Here is a 16,724-nt window from a genome sequence, read left to right as displayed (position 1 = left end):
CTAGCAATGCAATCTCAAAAGCTCTGTAGAAATCATTTCTCCATTTCTGTAACAATTTGACCTTAAACGACTACAGTATTTTCTTGTTATTTCAGGTTTTTCATATATGTTTGAAGAGTAGGTGTTAGTAATTTAGAAAGGAAGAATGATTATTTATTTTTTGTTGGGACCCACCCCCAATTCCATAGTAGACTTTTAAGATACCTATCTTAAGACCTGTTGGAGATCTGGAGACTCCAAGTGTCTATTAATGCAAGTACAATTTAGAACAGGTCAGATAGAAGCTCTTTTAACTATGATCATAGTGAGGGAACATTCAGACAGAATGTCCCTCTCTACTCCCCTGTTCTCTGCTAAGTGATTGCAGAGACCCAACCAGCTTTTTGTTTTGCAGGGGAAAAAAAAAAAAAAAGAGAGAGATGCGGAAAAACAATCCTTTCAATGTTAACAAAGTCAGATATCCATCCCTGGAATGGATGGACTCCTTTAATAACTTGCTAAGAGCCACAATTCTGAGAAGGAATCAAAAAGTACATAATGTGACAATGTAGAATGTTGTCCTAGTGGAGCCTATAGGAGTGGCACACCCAGTATTATCTTGGCTCAGAAGTGGGGAGGTGGAAACAGGCAAAGAGTCTTTAGCTTCTAGTTGAAAGGAATGTTTTAGTTAGGGCAAATGTTTCAGTTAGGAAATTTAGTTAGCATAAACTTCTTAGACAGACCTCTCAAATCTTAAATATTAATACTTTTATCACCACAGACCACATCCAGATTTATCTGTGTTTAATGTTAAACTAAATTTGTGTCTGTAGGGCTTTTTATTTAAAGACCATTGCTTACACTCTTCCGGAGCTCCAAACTGCTGAATTCCTTTAGCCTCTGCCACAATGGCGCTATGCTTTGGGGTAACAGTAGAGCTCTGAGAAGTCAGAGGCACCTAGTAAAAATTATTTAATCTTGATTTAAATCTAATTAATTTCACTCTGGCATTAATTGCAAGGGCAACCACAAGCCTGTCTGTAAAATATTTTTATCTATAAACTACACCTATACTTGTTATACTACAAGGTATACCTTGCATGGTAAAATGTGCTCAGGTAGTGGCTACACTCCTGACATGGAATGTAAAATGCTGATGGGAAAAAACTATGCAAGTGTTAAAGTCTTCCTTTAATATTTGCTGCTTTTGAAAATTTTGTGTTTGCTTAGAATGTTACTGGGGAAGTTGTTTATGAACGCAGATTTTTGGCAAACATACTCCTACCCCCCATTCTTCAGTTGCAGGAAAAATATTATAGCAGCAGGACAATAAACATGTGATTTCCTTTTAATTATTCCTTGCTAGTGTTCAGATTATGACTTATGCCAAAGAATATCTGGACAAAGGCAACACCCTGATTCAGGGCAGGTATATCAGAGGAACCAGTGGGATCCTAACATTATTGAAAAGCATAAGAAAGATCAGCATGAAGAAGAGAATGAAGAAGAAGAACAGGAAGAAGAGGTAAATACTGCCAATTTCTAAACAGCACAAAGTTTTATAATGTACTTTAGACAAAGCAGAACAAAATCCAATATTCTAAAATATCACCATACTACATTATGACTTAGTTTTGCTCAGCTTTAATCTTAATGCAGTTTCTGTTCAGCTTTAAGAAATGTGAGATAATACTTAAACAGTAGGTTTAAATAACAGCTAATGCTTGTTATTGTATAGTTTAACCTGGATAGTTTAACACTGAGCTGTTTCTTGTCATAAGTTAAAAGGATGTATCAGAGAATGGTGACTCTATATTGTCTGTTTCTTGGTCTAAGTAAATAAGATTTCTTAATATTTGTTTATTGTAGCAAGTTTTACTAGTATTTGCAGGATACTAGCTTGTTTTCTGGTTTTAGCATTGGACTACTACAAACAGATTTTTTTCCTGAAGGTATTAATTTTGACTTCAGGATGAACTGTTCTGGTTTGTAATACTGGCCAGAGACCTTATCAATGCAAGTTCTAGGCACATTCCTCTCAGTTTGCAGAAACTACATTTCATCAGGATAGGATCACGGTCAGCAATCACTGAACTAATACTCATTTCAATACTCTGGAAAGCTACTTCATTTACATTTGAATAAAGACAAAAATTAGTTTACAACAGTATTTTATTGCTGTATCTTGAAATATTTAATTTTTCATTCTTCAGACTGCAGAAAATCCACTTATGATATCAGAATTTTTGCATCAGTTGGTGCAGAGGCCTGAAGATATTCTTGAAAACGCAGAGGAAAGAGTTGGACTGTATAAGGACATCATGCTTCATCCTTTAGAAGTAAGAAAAATCAAAATAATATGATTATACATAACAAAATATTTTTTAAAATATTTTGCACAGGTTTCTTTTTTCTTTTTTTTTAGTTTGTGATTTATTTTATGGAGATGGGCACAAGGGATGCTACAATATCCCCCCAGGTTCTGAAATTCATCCTGAAATCAATGATATAAAGTTGTCATCTGTAGGTGTTGTTTCTACTCTGGTGATATCAAAAATTGGAATTTCCAAGCCCCCTCGCTTTCTAGCACTCCTTGCTAAGGCAGGAGGCTAGGTGCGGCTGGGCCAGGATTCCGAGATAAAACTCAATAACGACAGAGTCGTTATGCAGCAGGTTTTCCTTTATTTGTGGCACTGGGTGCATAGGGGATTTCTCCTCCTAGTATGCACACCTCAGCTCTAGTTCTCACTGTTTTTATGCTACAATCTAATACATATGCATAACATTTCCCAGAAAACTAATACATATTCAAACTATTTCCCAAAAATGTTTTACATATTTTTCCACCTCCTTGCGCACACATGCTGCCACCTTGAGGGTCTTCTCAGAGGGTCTTCTGATGAAGGCTCAAAGTCTTTGTCCGCATAAACTTTTGACCCGGAGTCTCTTGCGCGTGCGCAGTTCATTTCTACTGATTTAAAATCTTCTTATCCTATTGTTCTGGAACACACCATCCTGTTCTCTAGTTACAGAAAACTTATATCTTCCTTAGCAGTGCCTCTTTACCATTGTCTAAGGTTCTTTATGACATGCCCTTACGGTTCTACATCCCCTAGTCTAAACTCCCAGACCACAAATATGTAGCAACTAAGTATTTCCCTACATTCTACATATGTTAGCACATTGTACAAAGGTTAGTGAACCCCTGCCAACTCACTAAAGATGATCGGTCTCTTATTCTTGTAACCCTTACATATCACTGGAGTCAAGATAAATCAACCCACTTTGAGTTCTAAAAGCAAACCATAGGTGCTGTCACAGGCACTTCCTAAACCTAGAAACTGAAGTATTTGAAAAGCCCAGTGTATCATCACCATTACCAAAGTCCATTCTAGAATGCAATCCTATAAGAAACCTACTCCCTACATCCATTGCCTTCCACTCCAATAAATCCCCCTCCTCACCTACTTCATTAGCTGCAGGGTTATATACACAATAATTAGCCCATCAGTTTGCTTTATCACCTATTTAATTTCTAAAGCTGTAACATTTCTTCCTTCTTTGTTGTGTTCAGGAAAATTAGATTTAGTATGTATCTTTTTTTTTTTTTCTCCAAAAAATCCAGAACAGGTCCAAGGCAATAATTCTTTTTTTCTTTTTTCTTTTTTCTTTTTTCTTTTTTTTAATCTCTTGGTACAAGCAACTGCAAAAGCCTCATGTTTGCTGCACACTGGACAATTACAGTTTATTTATGCCCTTCAATTTCCCTATGGATTAGATAAACCTATAGATAAAATTGTGTAAAACTGGTATAATGTTCTTCGCTAGAGTAACAAACTTGTTACTGCTTTGAAGAAGAAAGGAAAAAATGTGGTAACTTTAATCATTATACAACCTTACATGGATTTCTCATAAGCAAACTAATGCAAAGTTGTTTAAATTACTTTAGGATGTATACCAAACTTCAGCACTTCCACCATGTTACACTAGTTGGTAGGTCTTACTTAGGCTTTACTAATGGTGAATATATTAGTGAACATACTTAGTGGTCCACTAATACATTGAAAGAACATAGGGGTCTGTCATTGGCCCAGGTAGAGATTGAGATGATGAAACTGAAAAAAAAGCTTATAAGATGTGCAGTTTGTACTGAACTGGAACAGGTAGAAAGAACTGTGGAGAACAGACTTTGAGTTCTTGGTAAGTTGTTAGGATGAAATTGAGTAGAAATAAGTGTGAAATACTACAGTTAGGGAGGAAACCTAATGAACAACTACAATGTGAAATAATTAGCTAGATCTCAGTACTGCAAACAGTCTGCAGTCTGTGGGCTTTAGTCATAAACTGAGTCAATAAATGTGATGCTACTGTACACAAGAAAATATTATGGATATACTTGTAAGACCATTGTGTATAAAAGAAACACAAAGTATTATCTTCTCTGCATAAGAGTATTAGAAAGAAGCAATTAGTTATTATTTATTTCTACCAAAGATAGGACGAATAATTTATAGCATAGAAGACAGACTAGATGCAAGGAAAGGAACTCTGACCATAAGTGTCATAAAGAAGTGGAACAGATTACCTACCAAGTTGTAAAGTCACCTTCACTAGGCTTTTCCAGGGCTGGGGTTAGACCAACATCTGTCAGGAATGGAGTGAGTGTTCTCAGTCCTCAGAGATATTAACAGTAGACATGAGATGTCTATTTTAGACTAATATCTTATTTACTAATGGGAAAATTGAAAATAAGAAAAATCAAATATATTGTTCAATTTCACAGAAGCTGAGAGTCAGAACCAAAATGAAAACATCAGCCTTGTGGCTGGCATTTGCAAGAAATCTGTTAATTGACATTGTCACCATTTTCCAGCAGAGAATTAAAGTAGTTAGACAATAAGAGGTTGAGTTCATACAGAAAATATTACTGTATCTTGATTCTTTGTAGCTCTCTTTCATTTGAGCTAGGATATCTAATCTGTTTTCTGAACCCATTGTAACTCCAGGTTTTGAATTCATCCTGTATCTATCCCTCACCAAAGAAGTTTCTCTTCAGAAGATTTTATGAGCCATTAATACAGTGATTCTTGGCTTTGATGAAGTCCACAGGAGCCCAGCCTTTGATATGTGTAGAAACAAAATCAGCTTCAATGTCATTATCTGGTTAGCTATACTCAATTTATGTCTTTGTTCTTAAACAGGATTTGATGGCTGAACAGGATAGTCAATATATTATTGAACTGGATGGAAATCAACAACCAGATGATCTCTTTGTGGTAAGCAAGCTAAGCACTAACTTAGTTAACCTCCACTAGAAAATAATTTCTCACTTCTGTGGATTGTTTTCTTTATTAAAGTGTTGGCAAAATTTTGTGTTTAAAGCTCATTTAATTGCTTTTAGAAATGTGACCTTTGAAATGCTTGCTTTTCTTCCTGTGTTAAAACAATTATAAGATTCACTGCACCACCCCCAGGCTTACATATATGTCCCATGAGAATATTTTCAGGCAGGCTACGAACTCTTTTATATCACATCCATCTGTTTTTAGCACTTTATTTTGTTTATTAGTGTAAAATAGCGTTATTAACATGAGAAATTAAAACACTTCCAGTATGATACATTTACACAATTGTCATACTTTGTGGTGGTGTCTAAAATAATGATAGATTTTCTGTGATCTTTGATATTGTTTTACATTGAAATAGAAAACGCTTCATACTTTTAACAATTCTGCTGAGTGCTTGTATCTAGATTTTTAGCTCACGACATAGGAACTCATTCTCCCTGTTAAAAAAGCTACAATGGTAAAATTTGGAGAGAAATAATCTTACCCTCTGCCTCAAAAATAAGAGTTGCTTCAAATCAGAACTGAAAATATGGGGTTAAAAATGAAGTGAGAGATTGTCTTTGACAACATAGGAAGTGTGCTGCTCCTACAGTTTCCCCTCTGTTCTTTGAAACAAATTTATTCAATTACAACTCTGTAAGTATTATTTCAATTTATGCTTAACTTTACTACCAAGAATGGTCCTATGGGAAAAAAAACCACTAATTTTGCAGAATTGGAACATAAAATTTCCTCATTTATGATCTGTTTGTGAACATTGCAACAGAAAATTTATAGTAAAAGCAGTCAAGTTGTGTAATGTTTCCAACCAATTTACCTGTAAGTAAGGCAAAGACTTATGAAACTAGTCGAAACATGACAAAATTTGCTTTTTTGTTTCAAGAACACTTGCATTCAAGCAAGATTACATTCAGGATACTTCAATTAAATTTAATATCATCTGATTCTCATTGGCAGACATCTGTTTTAAGCATCTCTTTAAATAAATTACCTAAAGTTGTATTACTTCTGAGTGTGCATAATTGAATCTCCTCAAGAGACTTTCCTCCTTTTCAGATTGTAGCTCATCTGAATACTTCCACTGCTTTGTGGGAAAGAATCCTTTACAGGCTGTTCCTTTAGAAGGCTTGGGATTCACAGCATAATGAGGAGATATAAAGCCTATGATTCAGCATTTTGCACTGCCTGTATCTACCAAATAGCTTGTTAAAACTCAGCTCAATAACTAGCATGACTTCAAGCTAGAAACTGGGCCTTAGTGTATATGTAACCATTATATAAATAGTAATGCAATTTTAAAAATACTTTGTGGGTCCTTTCAGATCACAAAAGCAATTTTGAGTGGTACTAAGTCAAGTGTTATTTCCTCTTCAGTCAGTGGAAGCTCGACTTCAGTCTCTGGGTGTTCGAAAGGGAGCTCCTATAACTAGACTTCAAAGTCAGCAAGAAGAAATGCTGGAGGGGCTGGAAGATGTAAGTGTGCTTTTCTAAAACGTGACTAACTGTAATGATTTTTTTTTTTCTGCTCTAAGCTTATAATATAACAACATTGTTTCACAGCAATCGGTTTGTTTACCATGCAATAAGGGCATTTTTTGACCCTTGATTTTCCAGAAATGTGAATGTAGTATAATTCTGGGACTTAAATCCACTTAAAAGAGTATGAAAAGAAAAAGGTTTGTAATTAAAAAAAAAGATGGATGAATATAACAAAATTTTGAACAAAGTATTTGTTTTAGCAATAGAAGAAGAATTAATTCCTTCTAAGAAAATAAAGAAACTTTAGCCAAAGGATAGCAATCTCAGCAGCTGACTCTTAGCTCAGTCTTTACTCTTTTTCTGATTGAGAAACAGCATGCTCATATAAATTTAGCAACATCCTGCATAGCTAAAATCATGTATGTTGTATTTCCTTTAATTAATTAGAAACATGACAAGTTAGTGCTGAAATTTGCTGAATCATGAGCATTATAATTCATGTCTCTTCCATATAAAACTGAAAAACCAAGTCTCTGCAAGTGTCTTCACCTATATTCATTTGCAGTCATCTTTCTTATTTCTTAAACAAAACTCTGAATATATGAATTATGCTATAACTGAAAGACTCCACTACATTTTCAGAGAAACACCTCTCCCTTCACTTTTCTGTTTTCTTAGTCTCTGACAAATTCACGGGTGAAAGACTTTCTGTGTCAGAGGTCATCTTTATTTATCATTTAGTTAGCCTGTGTGTTTATGTTAGTCTGTGTGTAAGCTTTTAGCATTCATAGTATTTGGGACAAGGAGTTCTTCAGCTTAACTGGACATTACATACAGAATTGCTTCCCTTTGTGTTGAACCTGCCCCTTTTTAGTTCAGCATCCTCTGGTTGTTGATATGCAAAAGTCAGTAAATAGTTTTGTTCTCTCTATCTGCCCTCTAATAACTCATGATCTCAGACTTCTGTCCTGTTCTTATATAGCTGTCTTGTTCCTGGACTGAAGAGTTCCAGTCTACTTAATCTTACTTCTTCTTACATTAAAATCTTTTTGTGTGATTGATCAGTCATATTACCTTTTTCTGAAACTTTTCCTATTCTACTGCATACTTTTTGATAGCAGGGTAGCAGAATGCACATAGAAGTAAAGATGATGGCAGGATTTATGCAACAAAAAACCCCTCCCCTCCCCTCCCCTCCCCTCCCCTCCCCTCCCCTCCCCTCCCCTCCCCTCCCCTCCCCTCCCCTCGGTTTTCTAACTGCAAGAGCATTGACCAAATGTTTTCATGGAAGTATGTATTATAATTTCAAGATTTGTTCCTGAGTAGTGACAGTCAATGACTACTCATCATCTGCTGTGTAAAACTGCTATTTTAATGCCTGGCTTCCTAGACTCCAAAGGTTCTTCTGCAGTTCTTCACAGGCAGTACTTGTCTGTACTATTCTGGATAAATTAGTCAACATAAACTTTAGGATTCACTCACTATTCACCTGCTGCAAAAGTTTTATTAAACTCACTCCTATCACATGATATTTCTGCATGCCTAAAAGAGATATTTTGGCTTTGCTATTCCTCCCCAGAGAACAATGGTCCTTTCTTCATCCCCTTTAGAAGACATCTTGGCTATTTTCTGTTATCTTCAAAAAATAGCTGATTTGTACTTCTTCATCATTTTAACATTCTGAAAATACCAAACAAAGCCTCCAGGAACTATGTTAAGTGCTGATTTTGTTAAATAAACTCGAAAAACCAAGTAGTTTCTCCTTAGAAGTGTCCTACAATTCTGCAGTGTGTGTTTTATAAATATTCGAAAAAGCATGATGTGGTTTTCTTTTTAGGTTTGCTTATTTTCCAACAAAATATTTCAAAACAAAGCTAAGAACAAAGCATATATAGCTTCAGACAACAATTGCATATACTGTTATTGCTATTTTAATAAACAGGATGAACTTTTCCGGGCTCTGTCGTCTTATAAACTACTAGCACACAGATATCGATGGCGTAGAAGCAGGTGGGGGCAAGTATGTCCTGTGGCTCTAAAGGAAGGTGATATTCGAAGGGGGAACCCAGACTTGGCTGTCAGGTTAGCAGAATTTGACACTTTTAATTTTTATTTCTATTTTAGAAGATAACTGTTTATATATGTTAGCTTCTTTTCTGTTTTAAGTTTTCTAGGTAAAATGTACATACTGTCATCCCCAGAGGCGCTGAAAAGATTTATGTTGAATCCACGGCCTTACCTGTCACCACCAATGCCACTCCCTCCTTGTAAAGTACTAGTATTTGGTCCTCCATTCTCTGGAAGAACAACTATTTGTAACCTAATTGCACACAAATATAATGGAAAGGTAAGTTTATAAATGTCTTCTGTAACTAGTGTATCAGCTGAGGCTTGGGAGTCAGTTAAACACATTCTTATTCCTGTTGTGTTATTAACATACACATTGCAAGCATATGGATTACAGAGAAATATTAATTTAGTGAAATTCATTTATATAAAAGTAGCTAAATTTCAAAAATATTATTTAAAAGACAAATATTTATGTGTCAGTTATTTTTCTTAGCATAAGAATAGAATAACTTTTGTGTCTAAGACAATTAAATGTAAATGCAAATTTAAAAATATTTTTCTAAAAAAAAAACCCCTAGACTTGAATTATGTGTAAATTTTTTCTGAAATTTGCAGAGCTTCTCCAAATTACTTTAATTGTATAGAGTCCGGATCAGATGCTTTATGTTTCTTTTGTGATATTTTTTTTTTTCAAATCATTTCACTAGGTTCTTGATATGGCCAAACTCATTCAACCCTACGTGGAAGAATCAAGAGAAGAAAAAGCTGAGCAAGTGCGAAGCGATAGAGTAGAAAAGGCTGTAACAGCAGTGAAAAATAGGTTGGGATTAGAAAAACAGTCAAGAGAATCAGGTGAATAAGGTGTTTCATGGTCTTTAAAGCTATCTTATTTGCTTTAGGTTATTGAACTGAAGCAATGGCTGTTACTTTGACTTATAAAATATCACAGAAGTTGTTACAGTTGTTGTGCATTAAATATGAACTAAAAGAACATGCAGATAGGGAATAGCTGAGTAGAATTCAGTATTTTTGATATTATGTACAAATCCTCTGAAGTTAAGGGCCATGAGTATGTAAGAGAGAGTTTTCTGAGCTCTTTTTGAAAGAAGAAATCGGTTCTGACAGATACTGGTTGGAAACTTTCCATTTGAATGACTTTCAGACAAGTTAAATCTCTGCAAAATTGAAATTTTCTTCAAGAAAGCAGCTTGTCAGCTAGGGTGATGTGAACCCACAATTATAGATTTTCCACTTTGGAGCAGCTTTCCAAGTATGCTGCCTCAGATGGCATGTTCACAAGACTCTCTTGCTCTGATCACATTTGGACTTCTTAAGCTGCCCAGGTTTTTGCAACTTGATGAATTCGGAAAATATTTTGAAAAGGTGAACATGTGCTTTTAATAACACTTAATCAAAATTTGTGTTTTCTATTTGCAAGAAATTTAGTGGGGGTTTTTCAAAATTATTTCTTTTGAATTGCAAAATTTTCCATTGAACTGGAATTGCCTTTTCCAGTTAGCTCTAGTTATGGTTCAAATGGACAGTCAGGCCATTTTGCCTTGTTCAACTAAGCAAGGAATCACCATATTTGACTTATGTATAGATACATACCTAACAAGAAGTCCATATATTCCTCTGGTGCTGCAAACATGGAAGAAAAAAATGGAAATTAAATAATTTTATCAAATTAATATGAAAACTGTGAACTAACTCTGAGTGTTCCTTAAAAAGTGTTTAAACAATTACAGTCTGTTGTGTCATCAATTAATAACAAAATATGGATCCAATATGAACAGTTTGTGCATCTTAGGGAATGCTTAGGCTGCTTGAATGCTGACAATATACTGTCTTCATCTATGATTTGTATTGATTTTTAAATTACTCTGGTCAATCTTTTGATTTAGGAATCAAAGAGAAATCAAATCAAAGGAAATTCTCAGGTGCTGCAGGTGCCTGATCATTCTAGTATGCAAATGTCATTCTATTCATAATGAAACAAAATTTCACTTAGTGGTAGAACATACTGTACAGTTTAAAATGGATTTTTTTGTAATAAGAGAGCAAACCTTAAGATCTTAAAGATCTTAAAACTTATCTTTATGAAATACTGTCTAGAACTACATTCAAAAGAACTGGTATTTGATTCTTTCTCAGCATGATCATATAATATTGTTTAAAATGACTGCAATTATGAAATGGTTGGATTTAATCGCCTAGCAGTTATTCCGGAGCAGACAAAAAAAAAAAGTATTTCAGAATTTTGTAAAGCACTTTAAAAAAATCTGTATTGTTAGGAATGTCAGAGATAACTGCTGACCACCCAGAAGTTCAAGCAATGGTAGAAGAAGCCATAAAGAGTGCAGCAGTCTCCGAAGTTACACTGTCACCTGAAATATATGCTGAAGTACTGGAGAGAGCTATTGCAGAGGTAAAACTAGAAATACTATATAGCAAAGCACTTTTTTTCTAAGAGGAACCTGTAACAGTTTATACATTATTGATATACATTCTTAATTTCTCCATTTGAAAGATCAGTTTAGTTTCAATCACATAGTCTGAAAGCTTACACAGGATTGAGGAGAGACTGAGCAAGATCATGAAAGACAAATCTCTTGAGGACTACTATATATACAAGTTATTTCTGTCTTGCAAAGTGCCTGGGCTACAAATCGTTAGAGGCTGGGAGAATTATCTGAGTGAAGTATCACTGTAAGCTTGCCCTATTTTTATACTCATAGTCACTATTAAAAAGCTCAGCACCAGATACAAGTGTTTGAAAAGAATTGTATGTGAAGGTTTATCCAAGCATCTTGAATTATTTAAAATTTGTTCACTGGTTTATAACTATTGTAACTGGAAGCTACATTCTTTATAGACAACCTTAAAAAATCACTGGCACATTAATCTCTTTTTGTTTAAAATGTTTTTATTTCTTTCAGATAGATGAAGTTATAAAAGTCTTACTTTTTATTGAAATTACAATAGGGGAAAATCATAACATTTAGAAAATCATTTTGTATTGTGCAGTCTTTTTAAACAGCTCACAGAATATTTTAGTCTGTTTGTGTTACTGAATCTGACATTTTTTAACAGCTTATGAAGAAGAACAAAAACAGGTTTCCTGGTGCACCAGCAAAAGGAGGATGGGTGGTGGATAACTACCCTCTGTCAGTAGATCACTGGTCAGCTTTATCAGAAAAAGGACTTTTACCTGACACTGTTGTCTGTCTGAAGGATACAGAAAAAGATGGTTAGTAAATGCACACTAATGAAACTTTCTATTTTCTTTTCTCTGTGTTGATATCTGTATATAAAACACACTTATAAAAAAACCTAGTAGTTATGTTCCATTTATAAAGCTTCAGGGGTCTAGGGAGGGAAGAATCCAGTGAATCAACAAGGGTACACCATTTTTTTTTTTACAATTTGGATTAAGGGAATTGCACAGAATTGAAAACAGGAATGATTTACAAAAGCAGTAAAGAAAATTCCTCCTGTTTACAGTTTCTTCCTATTTACAATCAGCAGTAAATACCACTGGACTCTTGCAGTTTCAGACTTTCTGTATTCTGTGTCTTTCTGGACACCAGCTTGTGATGTGTCTGTCAGTCAAATTTCCCTCCCTGCACATTGCTTTCCTCACTCGCAAAATCAGGTTACAAATATGAACTTCCTCTGCTTGAGAGAAAAAAAGGAGACAGAAATACCTCCATGCAGGTGTATCCTGTTCCCCTCCTGGGGTCACAAAATGTAAGCAACTTCTTATCCAGATGGATACAATAGCTTAGTACCCATAAATTCAGGGGAAGGGATTTTTACTTTATTGTTTCAAGCAGAAAGGAAGTGTGGTACCAAGCATAATAAACTGAAAGATTCATACACTGGTAAAAGTCTTGTCTGCCAAATAGTGTCTTAATGAATTATGCCTACTTAATTCATGCCACACCACAAGTTTCATTGCCTGTCGGCAATGTTTGATCATTACCTGTTCAGCCCATTATCAAAAGGTCTTTCAGTAGTAGAAACTTCCCTTCAAGAAAGGAATGATAGGTTTATTCATACTTAGTTCAAGAAAACTCAGTAACTCCCCAATATTAGAATCAGCCTAAAGAGCTTTTCAAACTCTTGTCCCTGAATATAAAAATCAACTTGAGCAAATCAAGGTCACACAGTTTAATCAGAACAGGTTTCTTACTTTAAAAAAAAAAAAAAAAAAGTTTTCAGAAGCATGTCATCTGGTCAGATAATCATCCTCACAACTCAGCTACAGTACCTTAACTACTTATGTCACATAGCTTTGTGAAATTTTGCAACATCTTAAACTTCCTAACTATGTGTTCCAGTGTGATTGGAGCTCATATACAGACTAAACATTTCTATAAGAAAATTCTAGATCTAGTGTTCTTCGGATAATCGTACTGGTTTGTTTGGAATTTCTGTTCCTATCATTCAAGAAGACCTCATCTCAGATACTTTCAGAAGAAACTTAAGGATAAATTGCATTTCCATGCCTCATCATTGCTTCCCAGACATTGCAAGCATACCGAAATGTTCGTGAACCTGGTTTCTGGGACACAGTGCATTGGCCTTTCTTACAACCACAAAAAGCACCTTATTCATGTAGTTGGCGTGCGGTATGTAATGTTCATACAGGGTACTAAATAACACAGCAGGAGTCATGCTCTAACGTTTTCTGCAGGGAGAGGACTGAGGTGGGAGAGGTGCTTTCAGAGTTATGTTAACTTTCTCCTCACTTCTTAGAATTTAACAAATAAGCGAATTAATTGGGTAAAAGAAAAGGTTGGCTCTGTCCCTGAAAGTCTTTGGGAATAGATAATTCTTCATGTCGAACACTGGTTAATAGTAACAGCCCCATCTTTTCTTTTGGGAAGGGAAGAACTTGGGAGTCTATAGCAGAGGCTTTTAAATTAAGGCCTCTCTAGGACATTCGAATTATGTGCTTACTTTCTGCAATGTACACCTTTCTGCCATTCCCACTAGTTCTCAAAACCTAGCTCTCAATTACTTGTTCTAATCTGAACAATCTATTTTATGGTCTTGGTAGCCATGTCTCCCATACCTTCTGTTTCACCAGCCTGACAGGTGGGAGATTCTTTAAAGCATAAGTGTAAGCCTTTCCTAGAAGTTAGAGAGGTCCTTCATGAAACTTAAATTGTGTGCTCACAATCATGATTGAACTCTGTTTGAACTAACACTGTTACAGTCTTTGTATCACATGGCAAAAAAAGACTGCTTTCTTAATTACAACCCATTTGGCCTTATGTGTAAGTAGATTCCAGGCTTGGAAGGAAATCCGCCATTCCCATTTTTAATGTTTTTGAGATGATAATGAGTCTATACTCTAATTTTATCCCTGGAGCTGTGTCAGGCTTTCATATAAATCAATGACAATTTATTTTTCTTCAAAGTTTCATTCACTGGTGGGAGGAAATGAATTAACATACTTTAGATGATAAAGCATATATTTTTACAGTCTCAGCTTGAAACAATCATGCACAGATTGAATACAAGTCATACTATTTGTAGCCTATCATAACAAACCAAAGTGAAATACATAGAGATTTCAGATTTCCAGTTGCATTAAAACAGGACATTGCAAGAACATTGTTCTTTCAACCAGAATCAGCTGAGCTACCTACAAACCCACTCCATTAGCGAGCTAGCTTATTTCTGGTTAATACCAGTAGCAGATATTTTCAGGTCAGCCACTTAGGATTTGCTAATTTATTATCCATTATTCTAAAGGCTTATAGGTCACTTGCTCAATTTGATCAAGGAATATTGAAATCCTTCATCAGATGAAACAATATTGAACTCTTTAAGTGAGAAACACATGTGCTGGTACCCAAGGGAAAAAGAATGGTTAGTTGTAGTATAGTAACTGTGATTCTTCTAGATGTTCTGCATATTATAATTCTGTAATTTTGACTCTGAATAATGAAGTAAATTAATGCTCTTTGTCATTGCTGCTTTTCATAATACTGTGAGAAAACACAAAGATGGAAACGTGCATGCCTGGGCCACCAGGCAAAGTGACTGAAAACTCTCACAACTTTTGTGCTGAAGAATACCGAGACAGATTATTATCTAAAGATGAGTTAGTTTACAAACTACATTTTCAAAAAAATTCCCTTCACTCATCCTCCCTTTTTAAAAAATACATTTAATTGAAAGTATTGGTTTAAAATATAAACCATTTGCACAGAATTATCATCTGCTTCAAATCAACACCAATGTTCCTAAAAATTAAGTAACATGTTTCTCACAGTTCAAATTTAAATAAAAATATATTTTATGTTAATTGATGATAGTGATCCTGTGAGATATGGGAGTACGAGCAGAGTGAGGTGAAAGAGACAAGATCACAATGTCCGCTGTATGATTTGGCTAAAAGTGTAGCTTTTTGCCTATGGATGTGTTTCCTTGAATTTAGATATTTTGTTTCATTTTGTTCTTTTTTTATTATTATTTGTTTCCCACTAATTTCTGTCACTTAATAAAGTAGTTGTGGAGTTTACATTTTCACAGCATTTTGAGTCATTACTTTGTAAGCTATTCCCTGAACTAGTCTAAACTGGCATAACTCCACTGATGGAAATGGATTTGAGCCACACAGCCGTGTGTCATAAATCTATTTGCCAAAGTAAGTCAGTCAGTAGAGTTCTTAGTAGGGACAGCATATTATTAATTTCTGTCAACCAGGTGTAGTGGTATAGGTATTTACATTCTTTAAATTTTTATTTGAATGTTTTTCATTTGTTTCTCCATAGTTCTCTTTGTACACATACAAACAAAATGCTTGTTTGCCAGAGTAATGCATGCTATACAGAAATATAAGAGAAATCTTTTCAGTGCTGTCTTCCCTTATAGCCTTCATCATAACCTTCCTGTATCCCAGACTCAGTTTATGAGGTGTTTGAAATAGAAAACAAAGCTCTAAAACCTTAGAAAGCAGCAGTATAATAATATTTCTGTGGTATATATGCCTTTTCTTGACTTTAAAAAGAAGCAGGAAAGTTGTCTGTCATTTATCAAATAATTTTGCTAACTCAAATAACTTCAGCTTTATATGAATGCATAAAAGTCATTACTGTTTGTAATTGTACTGCAGGAGTCTGTATACTACGCAGAATGTACTTAGCAAAGAGGGATGAAATTAAGTCTAAGATTTTGAAAAGGCTAACAGATGAAGCATTAGAAAAGAAAGAAGTAAGGTAAAATATTCCAAATATCTGAACGTATCAAATGAGCACAAAAAAATATTAGTTTTATTATGTGTTAAAGGTATCAGTGCATTTATCAACACAAATGTACTAAGACAGTACACTAAGACTAGTTGTGATGTATAAAAAATAATCCAATGTGTTAAATATGAGGAATATCTCATTTAGATCAGTAAATACGGTGTCAGAATATTCTCTTGCTAAATGCATTTTCATTAGCCTTTCATTAGTCCAGCCTTTTGATGCAATGAAACAGTAACAGTTTAGATGATGAAATGTATTTGACTTTTATTTTGTACAACCCAACTTATATTTAAAATCCCAAGAGTATATTTCCAAATCTTTACTTTAAATTAATATATCTGCAACTTGCTTCACTAATACGTGTCTTAAGATAAATAATCTTTTACTTACAGAAGATATGATTCTATAAGAGAAATGCAAGAAATACTGACATCAGAGGAAGACCGATATCTAGAGGCTGCTGAGGAGAAAGGTGAAAGTGTGTAACATTTGACTTTTATTTTATCTCATTTTGTGTTTCAAATAATTTAGCAATTTAGGTTTTATGCAGATTTTACAGTTTTTATTTCCTTTTTACACT

At 34.6% G+C, this 16,724-nt stretch overlaps 1 protein-coding gene across 1 annotated transcript in view; it reads left to right on the top strand.

Annotated features, from left to right (window-relative positions):
• AK9 (adenylate kinase 9) overlaps positions 1 to 16,724 on the top strand; it is a 76,647-nt gene that overhangs the window by 14,230 nt on the left and 45,693 nt on the right. Inside the window, exons 6-16 of the mRNA XM_055811190.1 lie at positions 1,346 to 1,504; positions 2,193 to 2,318; positions 5,181 to 5,255; positions 6,702 to 6,800; positions 8,749 to 8,888; positions 8,973 to 9,153; positions 9,584 to 9,728; positions 11,171 to 11,304; positions 11,970 to 12,126; positions 16,009 to 16,111; positions 16,540 to 16,616. Of these exons, the coding sequence (XP_055667165.1) occupies positions 1,346 to 1,504; positions 2,193 to 2,318; positions 5,181 to 5,255; positions 6,702 to 6,800; positions 8,749 to 8,888; positions 8,973 to 9,153; positions 9,584 to 9,728; positions 11,171 to 11,304; positions 11,970 to 12,126; positions 16,009 to 16,111; positions 16,540 to 16,616 (1,396 nt within the window). The remainder of the gene's footprint in view (positions 1 to 1,345; positions 1,505 to 2,192; positions 2,319 to 5,180; positions 5,256 to 6,701; positions 6,801 to 8,748; positions 8,889 to 8,972; positions 9,154 to 9,583; positions 9,729 to 11,170; positions 11,305 to 11,969; positions 12,127 to 16,008; positions 16,112 to 16,539; positions 16,617 to 16,724) is intronic.

Source organism: Falco peregrinus, chromosome 7 (genome assembly GCF_023634155.1).
Source record: "Falco peregrinus isolate bFalPer1 chromosome 7, bFalPer1.pri, whole genome shotgun sequence".
Classification (NCBI taxonomy): Eukaryota; Metazoa; Chordata; class Aves; order Falconiformes; family Falconidae; genus Falco; species Falco peregrinus.
Note: the sequence above shows the minus strand (reverse complement) of the source record. Positions and strands in the feature narration are given on the sequence as shown.